Source organism: Scomber scombrus, chromosome 6, assembly GCF_963691925.1.
Source record: "Scomber scombrus chromosome 6, fScoSco1.1, whole genome shotgun sequence".
NCBI lineage: Eukaryota > Metazoa > Chordata > Actinopteri > Scombriformes > Scombridae > Scomber > Scomber scombrus.
This window is the reverse complement of record NC_084975.1, coordinates 22,613,919-22,636,298: the sequence shown is the minus strand read 5'-3', so window position 1 is coordinate 22,636,298 and position 22,380 is coordinate 22,613,919. Positions and strand designations below refer to the sequence as shown.

Below are 22,380 nucleotides of genomic sequence, written 5' to 3'. Positions count from 1 at the left end.
TCCATGGCACTACTGGCACTACTGGAGAAGACAGCGAACACATTTCAAATTCTACTTTTTTTCACCAAATTTTTTTCAGGATTTGGAAAAAAAGAAGAAGCAAAAAGCAAATAAAGGAGGACATCTTGTTATCCTTTTATTTTTTTATGAAAATTAAGACATTATAAGTGAGTATGCAAAACATGGAACTCACTTTTGTTGAGGAGCCATGGATGAATGAGCAAGAATATGCTGCATTTTATCTGCATTGTTTACAATAATTGACATGCTCATGATTAACAATGCAAACCAGTTTTATATGTGTATCTATCCAATTCAGTTTCACAGAGAGAGAATCATTTAAAGTCCTCTTTATGCACTGTGATGTAATGCAACAGTGAAGACACAAACATGAGGTGGTCCACATTTTCCCAGTAGCCTAATGATAATATTTTCTTAGTGTACACATTTCCGCATGTGAGATATCTGTTTGATCCGCTTTGGCTTGGCATATTTTCTATTATTGGATTAATGGGGCCGCAATTGAAAGCTGTAAACTCTCCATGAAGGAAGCAGAGGGGCTTATTATCATTATATCATCATATAATTTATCATGCATGTAGTTAAAGCAAAATAATGGGGAAAGTGATCTATCTCACTTATGGCAATTTAGTGCCACACCATGTTACAAGTCTAATCGATTAGTTATTAATTGTGGAAATCAAAAATCACCGCTTTGTTTGATTTTACCCACACACTGCAGGTGTTTGCACATGTTCACGCGTTCTACAGCTTATTGGAGCGCAGGGAAGAGGGTGGCATGGTATGGCAAGGAGTTTTCGCAGCTCTCTTTAGCGCATCACGTGTGCTTCACAGTGAACACAGTGCTCTGTATCCACCCCGTCGTTTCCACTGAAAACAGTTTCATCCCCATCTTTTCCACCGCGGACGAGAGTGTGCAGTATGATAAGGTGACTTGATGGAAAGAGGGTCATGTTAAATGACTGAAGCCGCTCTACAGAACGGTGAAGTGTTCCCTGCGTCTCTTTTTCCTCTAAATTATTGTAAATAAGAAAGAAGAAGTAAGAGGAGCCGCCGTGAAGGGGAACAGGTTGAACCTCCGAGTTGGGTAAGTATTTTCATGTTCTGTTTTGGAGAAGAATTACAAAAAAACATGCGCATATTAATTTCTTGACATTTTATGTGGAGCCGAGGCGCGCAGCAGTGAAATGATCTCAGATAATTGCAGAATCAAGTGATAGACCAAAAATATCCCAGTGTCAGTGAAGCATCAACTCTGCATCAGCAAACACTTCACCGGTGCAGTGCACACACTGCTGTCCGTGGAAACAGCAGGGGATTCGTAGAATCCAGTGGAAGCTGATCTCACTATTCAATATGCATTGATTAATTAACCTGAGTGCATGTGGTATCACCAATAATTCATCAAAGATCACATGATTGTTCCTATACGTTTATCCCTAGTTCACTGAATATTAGCCTACTTAAAATTCTCAATGAATTTTGTTAAAAATCAGCCAGTTGGTTTTAAAGTCTTTTAAACCCTTTCTGTTTTCCCCCTAATTTGCACATCTGTGATTTTATGTGTAAAGGCCATTTGGCTTTGCAGCAGTCTAACACTTGTGGATTATTGTCAAGAATCCTGATCAGGCAGCTAGACCATGCTCATGAATGTATCATGATGTGAAGAAACAGGAGGTTGTAGTTGAAACGACAGGTGCATCTCAGTGATATTTATTGATGTATGCATTATATTTAGATTTAACACCATGCCTCACATCACACAGATGCATAAGGGGACTTTTTATGAGATGAATGGGATTTGGACTCATAAAAGAGTAACAACTTAGATTTCCTTCTCACCTTAAGACAAGTCCTCCCTCTCTGCTGTCTGGACATGAATGGGCAGTCTTGTCTGAATCCCACAGTGACTCTGGAGAGAAGGCAGAGTAATTGTGCAGAGGGAATGAGGCCCATTAACCGCCTCTCTTGGAGCAAAAACCTCACTTAGACACAAGCTTCTGAACATACAGATGAAATATTTTTGACTGTGAGAAATACTTTGCTCACAGTCGCATGTGGGACGCAGTTTAAAAGGTTTGTTAACAAAAGGAAAGCCATTGTTGTCATCGTGTCATCATGTCATCATTACATAAATAGCCTCCTCCATCCACATGCAGCCTCATAAGGTGGTAGAGTTAATTAGTAGGTTAGTACTACAGAAAATAAACACTTCCTCCTTGCATATACCAGGAATATAGGTCAGTATATTTGACAGTCTTGCTGTGCTGTTAGTATCTGTAAAGGTTAGAGCGTGAAATCCTTTGTATGTATGTCATCAGCTGCAGCTACATTTATTTTCTTGCAGAGTTCAAAGCCACACTGTGGTTTGGTGCAGGGAGGAAGGATCCATAGGGAGTTGTCATGTCACTGATTAAGCAGTCTGGATTTTAAACAGTGTCACAGCTCTGCTACGCTCTCTGTGTCTATCTCTCTCTGTTTCTCATCATGTCACCATTAATAAGTCACCGCCACTAAACATGCAAATATCAGTAATTGCATTAATCACTGATATCTGATGGTTATATCTTTTTTCTCACATGCTCCAGCTGGCACCTTACTGATTTTCTTCTGAGATGACTTACCGTTTTATTCAAGATTAGTACTTAACACATCATGTTTTGGAGTATGTTTATGTTTTTCCTGAAGCCTTTTTGTTGTCACATTATTTCTAAGATCCCCTTTGCAAATTTTCTTTTTGGGTCCTAAATGACATAAGCATTTCATTGCAAAAGCAGCACCGGCCAAGTTCAACAGAAATCAAACCTGGTTGTTTCCAAATTTCTCCCAAAACCCAGTAATTTACAGCCTAAACATGCAACTGTATCCATTACTGAATACTGAACTGAGTTTTATAATACCTCTTGAAGTTAACCTTTGCCTTTTCTAAAAAGTTCATAATGAGCATCATCAGATCCTCATCAGAAATCATTCTAACAATCAGATACAAAAACATTATATAAAAATACATCTCCCTTCAGAAAGATAATGATGCCTGTAGGACTTTTGTGTTTTTGACCTAAAGTAAAGAGAAAGGATCATGTGGCCACAACAGATTGTTGATGGTGATGACAGATGATCAACAGAAGAGTTAAGGCATATAGTAGGAGTAGTTGGTAACTTGGTTTAGTTTATCTATAAACTGTAATCTTAGAGGAGCTTCATCAAACCATGATACACTTTGTCTTTCTGATTGTTTTGTTACTCACAAGTTTACAAAATCTGTTTTGTTTTTTTCACTGTTAACATGTTTTAACTGCAATCAACAAATAGTGCCCTGCCTGTTCTTCCTTTGTGTGTTCTTTATATCACTAAGTTATTGTGACTTGGATTCAACAAGATAAGTTTTAATCAGTTTCCACTCCAGTATGGAATAGCCCATGTATTTACTAAGCTTGTTATGGCTGCTTATGCCGTGTTTGTTTCCCTAATTCTAACACCTATTTTAACAACACACACAAACACTCACATATATACACATGATGACTGTAAAGGGCTGATATACACAAGATATATATAAACATGACATCTACTTAACCTCTAGTGGAACACTGCACATTTTTCACATCATAGGATCATCATCTGCAATTATGTCACCAATGTTTGTTGTTCTGCTTGACCTTGTGATAAATTATGTTTGCATTTTATTTCTAGGTCCTTCTTGAAGCCACTGAACCCCAAATTGCTCCTGATAGTTAGACCAGCACCTTACATAGTAGCTTGCTGCTGTCAGTGTCAGTGTGTGTGTATTGGTGAATGAAAGGCAAATTGCAAAGCACTTTGGTTAAAAGCGCTGTATACATGCAGCCATTTACTTTGAATTAGGTCAAATGTATAATGCATGAGTCAATCATGACTCATTGATTCAGTTTTTCATTTATTGTCTTAACTCACTTCTTATCAGGGCTACAGGGGTTTTCGTGCAGGAAAACATATTATTTTTGATAATAAAATTAAATAAATAAAGGAATATTTAATGTCAAGCTTACAGTAAAAACAAGGCACAACAATACACACACACATAATATATATATACTGTAAATTACAGTACCAATGAACTCAATCCAGCCAATTTATGGTATGAAAGTATCCCAAATTACACCTTTACATTCTGTAATTTACCAACATCTAGTTTGTTGTAGCAAAATGATCTTGACAGATCTGTTTTTATCTCTGAATGCCAATTCTTTCAAACAGGTTTGAGTGAAGACAACCACAATAACTCATCTAAAGACACATTGCAACCCAGGCGAGGCACAGTAGGAGGCTCCTATGAGGAAAATGGACAACACAGCCACAGGCAGCTGGACTGCTGACACTAACCCTCCCTCCTCAACAGTGAAGAACTCCTGCCACCCCAATCTGAAGGTACTGTACCCCTGACAAGCCCTTTATTTGAACTGAACCGAAGCTGATAGAAACATGTGTAACAGTTTCTTAGACGTGTGCTTAGATGCATGTGTTGAACAATGTCACTCTCAGTGTCAGAAGTGTTATACAGAATGTCAAACTATATCTTTATCTACGCGTGTTCCTCAAGACTTGGAGGACATTGTTTGACCATACAAAGATCCAGTGTTGAAAGCTGCAGAGAGGGGAAGAAAACCACATAATACTGTACAATTGCACAGCCCAGGAGGGACAGTGTTATCCACCAGTCATAAGAACATGCATGAAGGGTTTCAGCCTGAAAGGACAGAGGGTCCACATGTCTTTCATTTTCAAAGTCATCTGACTGGCCTAGAGGAGACACACAAATAACTCTCCTACAACTGGGATCACATGTGTGTAAGAAAGAGAGGCACTGAGTGCATGTGTTGGTGAATGCACCCTCTTGTGAGTGTGTTTCATGTGTGTGGAGAATATGTAAAAGCTCTAGTTCAAGTCAACTCTGCTGTACTGCTTTAGACATGTTTATGTTGTTGTTTATGTTTATTTTGATGTAAATCCATGAATGTTTGAACACTGACTCAAAGCTTGTGTTGAGCCTGCTGCATGTTACTGGTAGGTTGAGTTAAAGACCATGCAAGGTGTTAGGTGCAGCAGCTCTTTGTGCCCTTTGGACTGGATATTTAGTCGCCTTAAACAAAGTCAGGATGGAGGGTCTTTACCTCTTTATTGGATTAAGAAGCACATTGGACAATAATTAAAAAGCTGCTTAGTGAAATACTTGTGCAGCTGCAAGCAACAATAATAAGGAATTCTAGTCATGCTGCCTTTTTCTCCATGTGTTTTCCCTCTGTGTGTGGTAATCCTACAATGAAGGTCTCAGCATGGTGCTTTTGATACATTCATCAAATTCGTTCAGTCTATGTAGAAAAAGGGGTTTTGTCTGCCTGTAGCACACGTGTTGATAATATCCACAGCAGCACTCTGCATCTTTATTTAGTGTAGATTAGGATTGTACTGTATTGTACTGTACCACACATGCAAATATTGTAAAATACAGGTAGTTGTCAAGCAGTTACTATACTATTTTAGATTAGTTAAAATGCATCTCATTTTTTGGGTTCCTTTTCAGTGCATAAACCCCATGGATCATTATACCCAGTTTTTAGTTTTTCAAATAGTTAAATAAAATGTGCCTCACAGAACATTAAGATTCAGCCAGATTGCAAAAAAGATTAGTAATGATAATATAAATACACAATAAATCTGGATGGATGGATGCATGGAGAGCTACAAAACAATAGTAAATGTTTTAAGGAGATTTTAAAATGGTTTAATAATGTTCCTCATTCCAAGGTGCAAAAAGTGATGAAGGTTTCTCTAAGTTATGGCATTTGGCGGCACAATGATGTTGGAATAAGGTTGCAAATCCCCAAATCAACATTATTAATGCAGGCATATGGGAACCTCATCGTGTCTCAGCATTCCTGCTGAAGAATTATATCCGGTTATATTCTGCGGTATGAATGGTAATTATGCACTTGACATTAGATCGAAGACCATGCCTACACTGAGAGATATATTAATCAGCTGCAGACCACCCAGGTGGTTGCCATAGTTCCTCACAGAATTTCTCTGATTTACCATGATTGACAGAGGTTGGAACAAAGTATTTCTCCATTCTGGCCTGTATCTTTGTTCTCATCTCTCACTCTGCGTCCCTGTGCTAATTGAGACTACAGCTGCAGAAAAACATTGATGGAGAGAGAGAGAGAAAATGAAGATAATTGTTTATTGAATTTGGCAGTTGTTTGATGAAATGTCTCACCTGCTTTCTTATGCTGTATGCACATGACAGGCATTCACACAATACAGAAAGCTTAACCCATAGTCACAAAGCTTTCAAGTTCAGTATTCATGTTGCTCAGGATTGACTTCTGAATAGTTTTCTCTGTTTCTTTGGGACACCAGTATCAAAGAGCGGATATATGCAGTATCCTCCAGGGCTTAATACCTAACCTTTATTACTTAACTTATGTTTACACTTGGAGCCATGATCTGAACAAATAACACCAGTTTTCAATAGTATGTGACGCCATGACCAACTATTTACTGCATCGGATTATTTCACCCAGTTTCTATCACCAGACCGTACTGAATACTAATAGAAATGTTTTTTGTTTTTTTAAATAGTTGGACCATTTTTAAAGTAAACATGTAAAATTAAAAAATGTACATTGTTTAAAAGAAAATGTTGTTAGTATATCTGATGAAGGCTGCAAGACCAAAACACCAAGCTTCTGTACTTCAAATAAATGTTTCATTTTTGGCCATGATATAGTGTTGCACGATTATCATATCTATCTATGAATATAAAAATAGATTTTTCAGGTTATAATATTCGGTTTTAGAAATATCGATTAATTTGCACTTGAGTTTGTTCGCTTTTAGTTCACTTTCACTTAATTCTGATTCTTTGGTCCTCTAAACCAAAACACAAATTGAGATAATTGTTTATTGTGTAAATTTAATAGCATTGCAATATACATACTATGCTACATACAGTATATTGTATATGTATTACATGACATGAATTATCAATGATATTTATCATTTATTATGATATGGAAAATAATTTTTGTAGATTGTGTATTTAAAGTTGAATGTTTAGAAACTCATCTGTGAATTAAAAACATTTTTAAAAAAAAGTATAGCAATTTTTGGAGAGCTACCAAAATGTATCCACGTTAAGCAGAACAACATATGAACCTTTCACTTATTTATTTGGCTCTCATCACATATGAGATGTGGTGAGCCAAATAAACAAATGAAATGTTTGTATTTTGTCCTCCTTGATGTGGAAATTTGGGATGTGCTACCTTTTCATATTTTTTGGAACATTCTCTCTGGATTTTGGATTTAGCACTCCACTGAGAACCCCATTGTTGAAATGCAACCCTCTCTTCCAATCCATGATAATAATATCATTGTGTCAAAAACCAATCATATGTGAATTTAGTTTACTTGCTTTCAAATGGCATCAGAAGGATTTAAGCTGAATACTGAAACACGAATGGCCATCTAGAATATGCATTTATATGGTGATAGATGGTGCGTGTGTCTCTTCTGAGCCCAGGCTATTTTCCATTCCTAAGAGTGCAGGCTATGGTTACCTCTCACCTGTTTCCAATTATGCTGCATGTCGGTCGGTCTGTCAGCTCATAGTGCCATGGATGTTTCTGTGTCCTAGTGGGATTGGCTTGTCTAATCCTTCCTTTGTTATAGACTGTCAGTGTCCACAGGTGGCTGAGCAAAAGGAGAAGGGAGCTCAAAACACCCTCTGGCCAAAGCTTTAACAGCAAATTGTAAGCTTATATTTTCCACAGGTGTATCTGTACACTATACATATGCATACACTCACTCAGAGAAATACATGCACTAAATGACAACCTAGTGCTGAAATAAATCAGTGTACTTTCTTGTTTTGTTTGTGCTATTTTTTTTGTTTTTTTGTTGCTTTCCAGTCAAACCTCTAGAGTTTGATTAGATGACTTTCCATGTTTCCTTTCAACTGTGGCTGCTTTGAGTTTGATTTGTAAAACTGGAGACAAATAGTGAGATGTTTGAACTACAGCATCTAAAACATATTAGCCTATATATATATATTTATGATTTTGAAATACAAGAAGCACTTTGTGTGTGGGTTGTGCCACCTTGTTTATGCAGTTTTCTGTCTTTTCTCTCTGTATCTTTGTAGATGTTCCTTGCTGCCTTGTCCTTTGCCTACTTTGCCAAGGCTTTGTCTGGCAGCTATATGAAGAGCACAATTACACAACTAGAAAGGAGATTTGATATCCCCAGCTATATGATCGGCATCATAGACGGGAGCTTTGAAATAGGTGAGTTTTTTCTGGTTCCTTTCTGTCCGTGTGTCTCTCTATTTACTGGCTATTCATGCACATGTTTTGAGGCATAGATGCTAATGCAAGTAAGCCAAGAAAATGTCCTTAGCATGTCAGCAGGTTCGACACTATAGCCTATATGCATCCCCTTTGAACCTAGAATAGTCACTGGTCGCATACCTAATTGACTCTTAATGAGCGGGAAATCCTTTGAAGCTACATATGAAAGCTTGAAATAGAGAGATTTTGTAATGATTTGTGTAGTTGCACAACAAACTGGGGACACTGAATGAAATATATGTAATGTTGCGCTTGTATAACTGAAATAAATGTGAATGCACACACTGACTTTGATCACGATGCTCTCTGATAAGGCTGGTAATGCTGTAGATGATATACACACAGTGGAGCTATGAGAAACCACAGCCCTACATTTCTTTGTGAAAACCCAGTAGGCAGTGAATGAGATGCTCTGTATGGCAAGCAGATGCAAAAACAAACGTTATAATTATATTAAAAAATAATGATATAGCTTTTTTTATGAAGCACCTTTCAAAAACAAAGTAACACATGATTTATAGTAAAATAAGAAATAAAAAAGTATTTTATATTATTTAAAATCCTAATCCTAATAAATAAAATCTTAAAGATAAAGTATAAAATGACAATGAAAAAAATATGTTAAACGTTGTAGCCCATCTTAGTCTATAGTCAGGGTAATTGTCAAAATAAGGATGCCAAAGCAATGCCATATAGGAGACCAAAAGGACCAGTTTCATGATAAGTAAGATATATTTTATGAAAAAGTGTTTTTCAGTATGTCCTTGCTTAATGTAAGGCATATACATGGTATAGCTGTATGAATGTAAAGCCTTATTTCCCCTGTATGAATACCTCTTCTGGGTAATGACTCTAATGCTTGTCAGCCTGCTCAGTTTAATACAGCACAACTCACGATTGCCTCCATGTTGTATTCCCATTCAGAGACAGATCAGAATCAGGCTTTATAAGAGATTATAGATGTCAGTATATATTTTAGATGACTGATTTAGATGTTTTCAGATGACTAATATTCTGAAACTGTATAGAATACTAAAATAGGTCTCATATCTAATGCCTTCTCCATGTCTTTTTTCTGATCATCTTAACCCTGTAGGAAACTTGTTGGTGATTGCCTTTGTGAGTTATTTTGGTGCCAAGCTTCACCGACCCAAGATCATAGCAATTGGATGTATCTTGATGTCTTTTGGGACCTTCTTGATCGCCATGCCTCATTTCATCATTGGCCGGTAGGCAAAATGCCATGTCTGTATGCTTGTGTCGTATTTCACAAATTCTTTTTTGATCTAAGTCTTCTAAACATAATGTAATGACAGTATTTGTCACAATTTGTAATTTTAGTCTCTGATGTATGTTTTGTGCTTTACATTGTGAATATCTAACAATACCTGATGCTTTCTCCCTTCCCTTGTTTAACAGTCACATTGGTATTTTGTACGCAGCTATAAGATCGAAACATCAGTTAGATCTTCAGTGAATTCAACAAATAACCTCTCTCCATGTCCAACAAGCTCACCTGAGTCCTCCAGGACAGGTGACAGACCCTCTATACTACCCTCTAGAGGTAAGACCAGGAGCTGAAGAATCCTCACTGTCATCTATCAAGAAAACTATTTCTCTGAATTTTGGGACCCACAGAGGACATTTTCAGACCATGTAGACATTCACAATAAATGTACCACTGTATCTGCAACATATCCTCATAACTAAACAATAGTACAGGTCTAAAATTCAGCTGGTAAAAACCAACCTATAGTTATTTTTACACCATTTGATGGCCATAGAAATGCACTCCAGAATGACCTATAGGAGCGTAATATGCCATTAAAAATCACTGTTAAAAAAATAACAATGTTTTATGGTGTGGTTAAGTTCTGCTTAGGTTTAGGGAAAGATCGTGGTTTGGATTAAAATGATCATTTGAATCATGGTTTATATTTCCTTTAAGTTAGGCAGCCTTCATTGTCATGGCAACAGTAAACACCACAACGTTACAGTTTTTAAAATAATGTCCCAACTCACCTTTGGAGAAAAAAAAGAACAATGGTCTCCTGCAGCTATCGAGCTATCCGCCCAGTGTGCCTCCTCCCAATAAGGCAAAATTCTTATCAAATCTTATTGATTTCATCTAAACTGCGTCACTTCCTCGGGTCATTATTATTACGGCTGCTAGATGGCATAAATATAACTATAGGTTATTATATTTTTCTGCCCCTACTGTAGTTTTTCTTGTGAGGACAGGGTGGCTGTCCAGCTGTGTTACACCAGACCAACTGTCTCAGGATGGTTCAAATCAATGATGAGAATTTAGTGCATGAATTCAGATACAAGATTCCAGTGAATCCCTGATTTGAGGATTTATTGATCATAACAGGCCAAAGTGGATTTGATGTTTTGTCAGTCTTGTAACTGTAAATTCTCAGCTCATTTGTCTTATTTCATTTTTGAAATGCAGGCTGTGAGCGAGAGTCCAGTGTTTCTATGTGGATCTACGTGTTTCTGGGAAATGTTCTGCGTGGGATTGGAGAGACTCCTGTACAACCTTTGGGAATCTCCTATATTGATGATTATGCACAGTCTGAGAATGCTGCCCTGTATATCGGTAATACATCTGACTTACTGTCTATGTTAGTGGGTGACTTTATTTTGAATCCAGCTGTTAATTATTAATATCAGAATGAAAGGATGGTATATTCAGGCAACCAGGAAATAATTCATTTTGTGTTATTTGAGACCACAGTGCTATTACTGAGATAATGTCTGTTGTGCTTAACATATTGTGTAATAAATTGAACACCATGCTTTGTGAAATATTATAAATAACACATATGAAGATAGTGTTTGTACATAATAGAGTGATACTTGACTACACATCCTCAACACATTCACCCCTCCTTTCAAGACAGAATAATTCAAGTCAGATCAGATTAATTGTCAATCCATGCTGCACAAGTACACAATAAAAAAAAGGTTTTTCTTTATTGTTTATTACAGGTTGTGTCCAAACCATATCAATTATTGGTCCTGTCTTTGGGTACCTGCTGGGGTCGCTGTGTGCTAAGATCTATGTTGACATTGGTTATGTGGACATGGGTGAGTGAACTCAGGAGACTAAAGCTGACTGATAAACTATGTTGAACTTATTCGGTTGTTACTGTAGATTTATCATGCATTCAAGCTTCAGACATTCACTCACGATCCTCTGGGAAGAGTTAAATTTGGAAACCGGCTGTTGTACAAAACAACATTAAAGCTGCACATACAACACACCTGCCAAGAGGAACTGAATTCGAACAGGGTAAATCCTGTGATACAGTGCAATCTGACTGGGAAGCAAACACTTTGAAGCTGTTGTAAACCTCTCTGTTCAACAATACAAGTTGGAAGATGTCTCCTTAAGTTATGAAATGTTTCCTTTGAACATTTACCACAGCCCTGAAGTTTAAGTGTATGTAATGCAGGTTGAAACTGCCTCGGCATATGAAATGTTATTTAAATAACTATTCCTTGCCTTTGAAATGAATGTGCTCTAAAACTAAATGAATCCACAGACTGTGCTGATAGGGTCCTTATCACTTCACAGAGACTGTGACTATTACCCCTTCTGATGCCCGCTGGGTGGGAGCGTGGTGGCTGGGCTACCTCATTGCTGGTGCTATCACCCTGATGTCAGCAGTTCCTTTCTGGTTTCTGCCCAAATCGCTGCCCATGCCAGTTGATAAACACGATACCAGCTGCACTCCAGAGCAGACCAGGTTTATCAAGGATTCCCCAACCATGGAGCACAAATTCAGACCTGAGGAGCCGGCTAATTTACATCAGATGGCCAAAGGTGTGATTACAAACACATCAAGTTATAATTTTGGGAAAATGTTAATACCTGCAATAAATATTGAGTGTTGTATGCAGTCAGTGGAACCTTTAGTAATGTAATACATTTCTCTTTTACTGCCATCACGAGATAAATAGCTAGAGTGGAGTGGGCCAGTAAATAACTAGATGTATTTATTGGCCCACATTTCTGCCTGAACTACAGAACTTCAGAATTTTTATGAATATTAATTGTCTTCAGAATCATGTAAAACCTTTTCTGCAAGCAATCCTGTCATGGAAAGGTTGTACCATTTTAATTATGTCTGTGGGCCTAGTTGTGAACATCATATGTTTTTTTATAAATGCAATAGTAATCTGTACATTATAAAATGTTTTTGGTAATGGCGCAGATTTCATGTAATATGTTCAGCTTTTCCTGCTAGCCCCTGATTGGTTGACACCGCACATTGAAAATAACTGGATTTGGGAAAAAAATGTTACGCCCAAGAAATGTTGCCAAATGTTGCCGTTTTCCGGCCAATTGCTGCTTCTTTATTAGATAGGAAACTCTTTAGTTAGGAACTTTTAGTGCCACTTAGGACTTCTAAGGGGAAGATAACATACTTTGTGAATACCGTCCCAAATGTGTGAAAAAGGCATAGTCATAGGCTTTAGTCAAATCATAGTCAAGTGCTATTCATAATGTTAATTTCCCCCACACAGAATTTGTGCCCACATTGAAGAGTCTCCTTGGGAATCCTGTGTACGTCATCTACTTGTGCGTCACCATCATTCAGTTCAACTCTCTCATTGGCATGGTCACCTACAAGCCCAAATACATTGAGCAACACTATGGTCAGTCAGCATCAAAAGCCAATTTTCTCATGGGTAAGCAGACTTTTTTTATATATAATTCATATAGTATATGTTTACTCTGGGAGACTTTTGTCTGGTCATTTAATCGTTGTCGACGAGTTACAAGCTTGTTCAAAACCTGTGTTGCTCCATTGAAAGGAAAATGTTTAAGAATGCAAAGTGATGTGAGCTGGATGGTCATCATAAGTCATTCATGAGCCAGCTTTTGATGAATCTTTTATGTTCCAACTCCCACATCCCTCTTAAGTAAATGCAGCAGCTTCAAAATGACAACCAGGTTTACTGTAATCGTTGGACATTGTGGAATGACAGTTAGGCCTTCATTTAAAATAAACACAGATTAATGAGACCTACTATTAAGTCAATCTAATGGAATTGGAGACAGTGTAATAACAGATCTTTCTATCCTCAGAAGTGAATAGGATGTTGGATGATGAGAAATTCCCTATCCCCTCAACCATCAAAAGTCATTTTCATCTTTCACGACATGACTTCAGTTCACTTTACATGAAAAATAAATGAAACTACTTTGATATGAATGAGTGTTCTGACTTTGATCCCTTTTGGGAAAAGATGTTGCTCGTTCAAGTCGTTCCCTGATCCTCTATCCCTGTAAGAATCTGTTGTATTCTGTGGTTTGGTTAGGAATGATCAACATCCCGGCTGTGGCCCTTGGGATGTTCTCTGGAGGAGTTGTCATGAAGAAGTACAAGCTAGGTGTCATGGGAGCAGCTAAATTTGCCTTTGGGACCTCTCTGCTGGGCTACTTCCTGTCGCTCTTTTTCTTAGCCATGAGCTGTGACAATGCCACGGTGGCAGGCATCACAGTTTCATATACTGGGTATGTAACACCTGCATACATTTCCCTCATATCCTAGTTTAATATGTAATGTTTAAACCAAGAAGCTAAGCTTGGAGTAATGACAATTTTGCAATTAATCATCATAGCTAGCACACTTCCTTGGGTTCTCTTTGTGTTGTGTTGTATTTCTGTGTCACTATTTCATATCCCATGCACAGTAATGGTTGTGGCTTCTTATTTAATTAATCTTTCATATAAGCTGTCAATAATATATGCATTTTCTTCATGTTATCACATGCAGAGTGGAAGGCTTGTCTTACCAGGAGCAATCCCTCTTCTCCGACTGTAATTCAGGTTGCCTGTGCTCAAGGAGGGAGTGGGATCCAGTGTGTGGAGAGAACGGGATAACCTACGTGTCCCCATGCTTGGCTGGATGCACCTCCTCCACTGGCTCTGGCAGAAACACGGTCAGACATGCACCACTGCCCATTGATTGATAATATGCAGGAACACAGTATAAATTCAAGGGATGCTGACCGATCTTATTCTGTATAAAAAGAGAATAATATTATTTGCATTTTTATTATTATTATTATTATTACTTTATTACATTAGTATGTTTAAAATACATTTGACTCCAGCTCTTAATGTACTCATAACAATACAAACTCACAATAGTGTACAAATAGTGCAAAGAAGTAGATGGTGCAAGGAGTAATGAGATAAAAAATTAAATGGTTAAAAAAAGTTACTTTACATACTGTATAATAGGCAGTTGTTTATAGTATATACAGCCTGCTCATATATTCAGTAGTGAGTGAAATGTATTGTAAATTTGGTATTTTAGACTAAAATAAATATATTTAATTTGTAGGTACACTGGGTATTATAGTGTTCCAGGGTTATTGCACAGTGCCACAGTGAGTTAACTGTTCGTATGACAGCAAAGGGGAAGAAACTGTACCTGTGTGTGGTTATTTTGTGTACATGGTTTTGAAGCACCTACCAGAGGGTAGAAGTTTGATCAGGTTATGGTCAGGTCTGAAGTGATTTTCTCTTCCCGTTTCATGATGTCTGGATGTGTACAGATCCTGGATGGTGGGCAGGTTGGCACAAATAATCATTTCTGCAGTCCTGACTATGTGTTGTAGTCTATTCTTGTCCTGTTTGTGGTTCATCCTAATCAGACAGTGACAGAAGTGCAGAACAGACTCAGTGACTGCAGTGTAAAACTGGATAAGCAGCTCCTGAGGCAGGTTGTATTTCAGAGTATTAGTAAGTTCATTCAGATCTATAGATGCAGCATCAAAAACACTGCAGTCAAAGCAGGACTGTAACTCCAGTTTTGGCTCTCTGGTCCATCTCCTCACAGTTTTTACCACAGGCTAACCCTAACCCATCATTTTTAGTCTCTGTCTGTCTTGGAAGATGAACCAGACAGTAATCAGAGAGTCCCAAAGCTGCACGGGGAACTTGGCCATATACGTCTTTTAATATTGTGAGCAGCAGTCCAGTGTGTTCTTATCTGTGATGGACACTTAATATGCTGTCTGTATTTTGGCAGTTCGTGGCTGAGGTTTGTTCAATTAAACTCTCCAAGGATAACAACAAGGGAGTTTGGATGTTTTCACTTCATGCTGGTTATCTGTTCAGCCAGGTGTTGTAGGCCTCACTAATGCATACCTCAGGTGGGATGTAAACACTAGCCAGAATAAAGGAGGAAAAATGAACAAAAACAGAAAAAAATACTAGAGAGTGCAACACCTTGATACGCACTTTTGTACACACATTACACATTACATTTTCTTTCTTCAAACCTAACCCTCTGATTCCTCTTTTGTCAGGTGTTTGATAATTGCAGGTGTGTAGCGATGGCTGATACCCAACCAGGCAACCTAACAGCCACACTGGGCCAGTGTCAACACAGGGACAGCTGTGACAAAATCTTTCCATATTTTCTGGCTCTGTCTGTCCTCAGTTCCTTCATCATCTCACTTGGGGGTACACCTGGCTTTGTACTGCTCATCAGGTGCGTCAACAGCCCCCTTGAAAAATAGTGAAATCACTAGACTCATTTCACATACAGCATATTGTTAAAGCAACACATAATCTTGTAATAATTATATTTCATAAATATGATTTCATACATGCGATGCAATATTATCAATAATATAACTTAAAATGTCAGAAATGAGAAGTGTGCACATTTTTAACACTTGCACTCTTAAAGCATTGTATTAATGGAATGCCTGTTTATAGATATGGATATGTTTTCCAGTTCAAATGTATCAAATATCAGTTTTTTAACACCACAGCCATGTTTTTATAGGTGCATCAAGCCTGAGCTGAAATCCCTTGCTCTTGGAATCCACACGTTGGCCACTCGCACTCTGGGTGAGAACCATCTTTAGTATTCTGTACGTTACTGTCTTGTTAGTTTAAATGCAGACGGATCTCTAAAGACGTGACATTCAGCATACTATATGTTGAAGTGAGCAGAGTTACCGGAATAATGTGCATGTGGTTGTGTCATTATATCATTGTGATTGAAGCCCATCATTAAGTGTTTCTAAAAATGTAAACCTTCATTATAATTATCATATTATATTACATTTAATATTTTGCCGTTTGTTAAATGTAAATCCCATCTTTTTCAAATGATGGATGTCTCATCTTGAAGCAACCCTGTCTTTATTTTTATGCTATTATTTCTTTAAATTGTACACCAGCTGGGATACCGGCCCCGATATACTTTGGAGCTATAATTGACACAACATGCCTCAAATGGGGATACAAGATGTGTGGAGGAAGAGGAGCATGCAGAATATACAACACCTCAGCTTACAGGTAATTTCATTTTTGAAGCTTTAGTTATTTTTTTTAGAGTTTAGTTTATTTGAATTCAGGTCACATTTACAGTATGCCAAGGAAAACACCATAAAGTACAAGACTTATTGCCATTGTGGTCTTTGAGTTTCACTGTGAAACTTTGTATCTAATTTTCATCAGTATTAAATACCTTTTAAACCCTAGTGTTCAGTTTGTAGCAAGACCAAAAATTTGTAACCTCAGTAGCGTAACTGTGAGACTGTACAAACTTGTTATATGGATGAAAAATAGAGAAACAACACAGCTATTCTTAGATACTCGCCACTACTGGGGCAGAACATACAGTAATAAGTTTGGCACAAGCGTGATAGCATTGCAAAGGCTGTATGTGTTATCTACAACCTTTTTCATAAGCTGCCACTTAAGAAGGACACAGCTCATGAAAGGACCTGAAGGCTAGACTAAACCTTCAGTTGCAGCAAATAATATACATTTTCCACAGCTTTCTTCAACAGCTGGTATTTCTGACTGCTGTGAACCTTGAAAACTAGTGTGCCTGAAAGTGTATTGCATTACTGTCAGATGTTGTCACCAATCTTAGCTGCAGCATAACTTCATATATAATATTTTTTCTTCTGTTTTGATACGTTTGAAAAGGTTTTACAAAGATATGGCAAAAGTAAATGCCACCTTGTTTTTTTGATGTACTAAAACGTTATTGAAAATGTACCAAAAAAGTAAAGTAGGAGTAAAAAAAAAGTAGAGATCTTGCAGCACCCTTGGCCTGTCCTTAAGGCAAAAAAAAAATGTTTATTGCTGAGTTTACTACTACTACACAATGTTTTTGGACTGAATTGTTGTGTTGCTAATAAGCTCAAGGCTTAAAATGTGCAGGATATCAACTTCTTTCTTCATATTGAGGTCTGAGTCATCTGTGGGTCAATGGTGTGGAGATAGTTGTGGAGCAACAAGTGTGTGTTGCATATACTTGTTTCTATTACTCCATAAGTGTTGCTTGCTTATGTTTTTTGCAGGATAGTGTACCTGGGCCTGACACTGGGCCTGAGGACAGTCTCTTTCTTTCTGTGTATTTTGGGATTTCCTCTACTCAAAAGACATATTAAGAGGGAGGAGAAAGCTGCCATGACCAATGGGAGTGCAGATCTGGAGTCACTAAGGAAAGAGGAGCACAGCTCTATACACTGTGAGCAGTTTATACTGGCCTTGGATTGCAATCCTAACAGAGAGACGCGCTTGTGAGTCTCAGCACAGCCTCTCCTCTTCTGATTCTTCTGGCTCTGTGGAGCACCTCAGACGTAATGAGGAAAACACACTGTGGACACTTTTCATAGCACACAGAGTATATATTTGTACAGGATTTGTGTAGACGTACAATATCTGAAATACGAGTCATTTTATAAACGAAATATGCTATTTCTGGACTGTATAGAAATATGTGTTTGCGTTTTTCATGAATGGAAGACTTTTGTAGAAAAATAATGTAATTGTGCGGTATTTTCTATGTTAGTCTTTGTTTTTATGATTAAACTTGATAAAATCGGATTTTTTTTACTGGTCTGTGGAAGGTTTTACACTGTGATTGGTGTAGGATCTGTGAACGTGGCTACATCACTGAGTATGAGACAAAGTAAGTGTTTCAGCGTCTAGATAAAGTCATCTGTCAGATCAAAGCTACAGGCAACATAGGAACAGGAGCCCTGTGAAAGATTATACTGATGGCATACAGAGCAGAAACTGTCACTTACTGTCTAGATGTAACAAAGCATTTCTTCAGTAAGATCACTTCATCATTAAATCTCTGTCTCTTCTCTCAATCTTAGCTATGAATGTCATACATTATGAGTTGTGCAGCATTAGCTTAATAGTCATAACTTACAAACAGCACATCAATGAAAGGACACAATATCCGGGGTTTCATTTGTTTATTTTTAATGCTCATTTCTTTATCATCGATATCATACATGTCAGTCAGGGGAAAAAAATGAATGAAACATTTTTTGTCTAGTTTAGTACCTGTCAGTTATAAACCTAACCTAACCCTCATTATTAAACGTTAGCATAAGGTAGAAATAAGCATGAGCCCCTGTTCATGATACAGAGTTTAGAAAGAAGATGTTTTATTCATTGAAAACCTGTAGCCTATCATGTGTTTAATCCCATCAATTAAAATATACATCTCAGTTCAAACTTCAAAGAAAAATGAAAGTTGTAAAAGACAAATATGGCCTCTGGTGGCTTACTGCATGTAACACACAATCCTGTTGAAATGATATTCCTGTTGGTTACTGATCCTTTTTGTCTTCAGCACTGGGAAGATTCTGTGGAGCAAGTAAAGGATTAAAAATATAATCACTCCAGTATTAGTAGAGTCAGTGAATAGTAAGTATTTATGACTGTATTTGTATACACATATATACTGCATCTGTGTGTGCATTTGTGTTTCTTTGTTACCTGGAGTTGATGGTGTTCGCTCAGTAGTCTGTCATATTCTTGTGCAAGCCCCTTGGCCTGTCTCCGCATGGCTTCCACTTCAGCATTAGACTTGCGTACAGCTACACACACACACACACACACACACACACACACACACACACACACACACACACACACAATACAGCATCTATACATTGCTTCATCTTTTTCCATTCATAATCAATCACCTTTCATAATATCACAGCTAACATTTGTATGCAAGTCTTGTTTTTATGAGTATGATTACTCACCTTCCTCTGCAGCCTTCAGTTGACCTTCCAGCCTCCCAACCTCTAGCTTCAGTTGCTGGTTTTTTGCTGACAGTGATTTTTCTTCATCTAGAATAGCCTGAGAACAAAGGATTCTCTTTAACTGTGGAGCTTAAATCATTTATTTTAAAAGCAGACAGCAGAGCATGTACAAAAAATACAAGCACAGAGGCACAGAAGCAATACTAAGAATACAGGATGTTTCAAAATCTATATACTTTAAAATATGGACATGAGCTGAATACACTTAAAAAAAGACAAAATTACACTATTGGTATACGATACAGAATGTTACAGTATGTGTTGGGGAGGCAAGTGAATTGGCTTTATGAAACCAAAGATAAACTTTAATTCTGTTATCAGTCTATGATTAAGTCTCTACTTCTCACATGTTTCAGTTTCAGGTTGTCCTCCTGACTCCGCTTGGCTGCTTTGACAGCACTGTCCACCTGTGCCTGAAGACCTGCACTGTTCGCCAAGGTGTCAGCAACCTGGTTTAGCAGGGTGACAACTCGACGCATGATACTGTGTGTTCACAGGACAGGAGAAGGAAAGAACGGAATGGAAGAAATAGCTTAGGACAGGTCAGGCAAAGTGACCTCACAAAATGAATGATAAACAAAGATAGCCTAAGCAAATAAGTTGTGTTGACTGTTTCTACTAGAGCAATTTACCAAACAATCATTTTAAAGTTACTCTACATGAACTGTTGGTAGACACTGACAGCCAGAGGAAGATAGAGAAGCCAGATATGTAGAGGTTCCTCTGAGCTCTGAACAGCTTCATGTGGACGTGGTCAAACACATTAGGGTTCACCTTGGCATCTTCCATGGGCTGAGGAGCTGAGTACTTCTGCACCTCACGGACAGCATCTGAGAGTGGACAGGTTGACACAAAACACTAATGACAGACAGTCTACTCAATATTATGAAATGTATCATTTACAGCGGACTATTGCTCACAGCAGATTGCTCACCAAGGAAAAGAACAATAAGGACTACGACCATAGTTATGAAGCATTTATTCCAGTATGGAGATAACCAGTTCCATATTCTCCAGTTGAAAACCGAACGCCATCTACAAAGTAGGTAAAAAAGAGACATGATAAACAATCAAAACAATAATCTACTCAAAAAGACTGTAGAAACACTGCTGGTGAATTACATCTTTCAACTCTCTTCTTTACAAACACTTGGAATGTATTCAATCAGAAACTTGTCCTCCGGACAGCCAGCTGACCGTGTGTTTATTTAAATGAAATACTACCTCTTTGCTGATATGAAGGGTATGCACAAGATGATGTTGACAGCTATCTCTGCATAAAGGAAGAAAGCCACTGCTGTCCACTGGAGAGTCATCCTGACAGTGATTTCCTGTGGAGATTAACAGGTTAAAATGATCTCTATTTATAGTATGACTAACAAGCATGAAATTATATATTACAGACCTTTCCACTTGGAGACACATCCTTTCATGTTTATTAATTAAAAAAAAAAAGATAATTACTACGAGTTCACTCACATTTTGATTTAATCTTTGCCTATTATATAGCCTACAGTATATACTATTATACATTAATGTTTCTTTTATACATACTATAAAAACCTTTTGTGCACATATAAACAGAAGCAAATTCTGTAGGCCTACTAGCAGCAAGCCATCTGTAGAAGATATTCATAGCCTTTTTCTATTTATAGGCTTCCACCTATAGACGCTCCTCAGCATAGTATCGGGTAGTGTTTTAGTTGTATTTAAAAGTGGCGTGCAGACGATCTATGCCAAGTAATATAGAGAGTTGTTAGCTTACCAGAAAATGTTGTACGATCTTAAGAAATCTAGAAAAGTCCAGTCACCCGCGATCGAGCTCTCGCGCACACACGACAGCTGCTGGTGAGAAGCAGAGGACCCAGTCCTAAATAAAACTCTGCTTGACTCAGTGGGCAGTCCCTTTATGGCCTTAAAGCTGATCAAAAATCTTTGCAAAGTATTACTTTCTTTATGTTCTTCTTTGGGACTCCCCAGCTACTTTTTCACAAGTATATACAGTGCGTCTGAGTTTGTGCCTCCCCACTCATGTTTCATACCGTGGTACAAAAATAGCAATCTGAGGAGGGACACCCTGTTTAAAAAAAAAAAAAAAAAGTACACTATAAAATGCAATATTTGTTATTTATTACTAAAAGAGACAAGCTGTAATTTCAATATTTTTATTTTCCAATTCATACTCAAAATGAAACCAAGCAAAAGTCCACAAGAGGGCGATATTATCTCATAATATAATATAATGTCTGCACATGAGCAGGAAGTAGGATGTGTTCTGCATTTAATTAATCAAATTCAAGAGTTCACATATACCTCATGTGCCAAAGAGATGTACAGGCAACTAATAGTGGGTAATGGCTTCAGTTTACACACCAGCTGAATATAAATAGTTGTCACTGAAATAGCAGATGGCACTTTCCAAATGCTCATTCATTACAAGAAGACTTGAAAAGATTGCTCTCTTTGTGTCTTTGTGTGATTTTTAAAAAAGGAATACAAACAGCGATTGACTTTTTCATAAACACATAACTGCATATGCATTGCACCTCAACAAAACAAAAAAAGAAGAGGGGATTCTTGAGCATAGCCTTCAGGATCACTCTTTTGAGTAATGGGGTTTTTAGACCGAATTCAGCTCCTAGGACTGTTCTCTATATTTTGCCCTCTTTGCTAGCAAAGTAAATTCATACAGGCTTCCTCTGTGAAAGAGACTGATAGCTGCTATCCTCTTCGACTGCATGTCTCATAAGTGTTGAGGAGCAAAATGTTTACAGCTGCACCCTGTGATAGCTTTTCGAGAGCGGGCAAATGACTTTGGCAGAACTGAATGTGCTTTGATTGCTCT

At 37.7% G+C, this 22,380-nt stretch overlaps 2 protein-coding genes across 2 annotated transcripts; one reads left to right on the top strand and one right to left on the bottom strand.

Moving 5' to 3' along the window:
• Positions 1-4,332: 4,332 nt before the first annotated feature.
• On the top strand, positions 4,333-17,991 carry LOC133981578 (solute carrier organic anion transporter family member 1C1-like). The gene is made up of 14 exons (XM_062420345.1): positions 4,333-4,428; positions 8,207-8,348; positions 9,508-9,640; positions 9,854-9,975; positions 10,867-11,013; positions 11,406-11,504; positions 11,995-12,243; positions 12,948-13,112; positions 13,746-13,941; positions 14,204-14,369; positions 15,747-15,931; positions 16,232-16,296; positions 16,632-16,749; positions 17,766-17,991. Exons 1-14 carry the CDS (start codon positions 4,333-4,335, stop codon positions 17,989-17,991), a joined length of 2,109 nt encoding a protein of 702 aa, XP_062276329.1.
• A 673-nt stretch (positions 17,992-18,664) lies between these two features.
• LOC133982161 (B-cell receptor-associated protein 29-like) lies at positions 18,665-21,363 on the bottom strand. The gene is made up of 8 exons (XM_062421095.1): positions 21,301-21,363; positions 20,760-20,866; positions 20,470-20,570; positions 20,218-20,365; positions 19,883-20,018; positions 19,476-19,572; positions 19,204-19,304; positions 18,665-19,070 (listed from the first exon to the last, which is right to left on the bottom strand). The coding sequence occupies exons 2-8, from the start codon at positions 20,849-20,851 to the stop codon at positions 19,035-19,037; spliced, it is 711 nt and encodes a 236-aa protein (XP_062277079.1). The 5' UTR covers positions 20,852-20,866; positions 21,301-21,363; the 3' UTR covers positions 18,665-19,034.
• Positions 21,364-22,380: the final 1,017 nt, after the last annotated feature.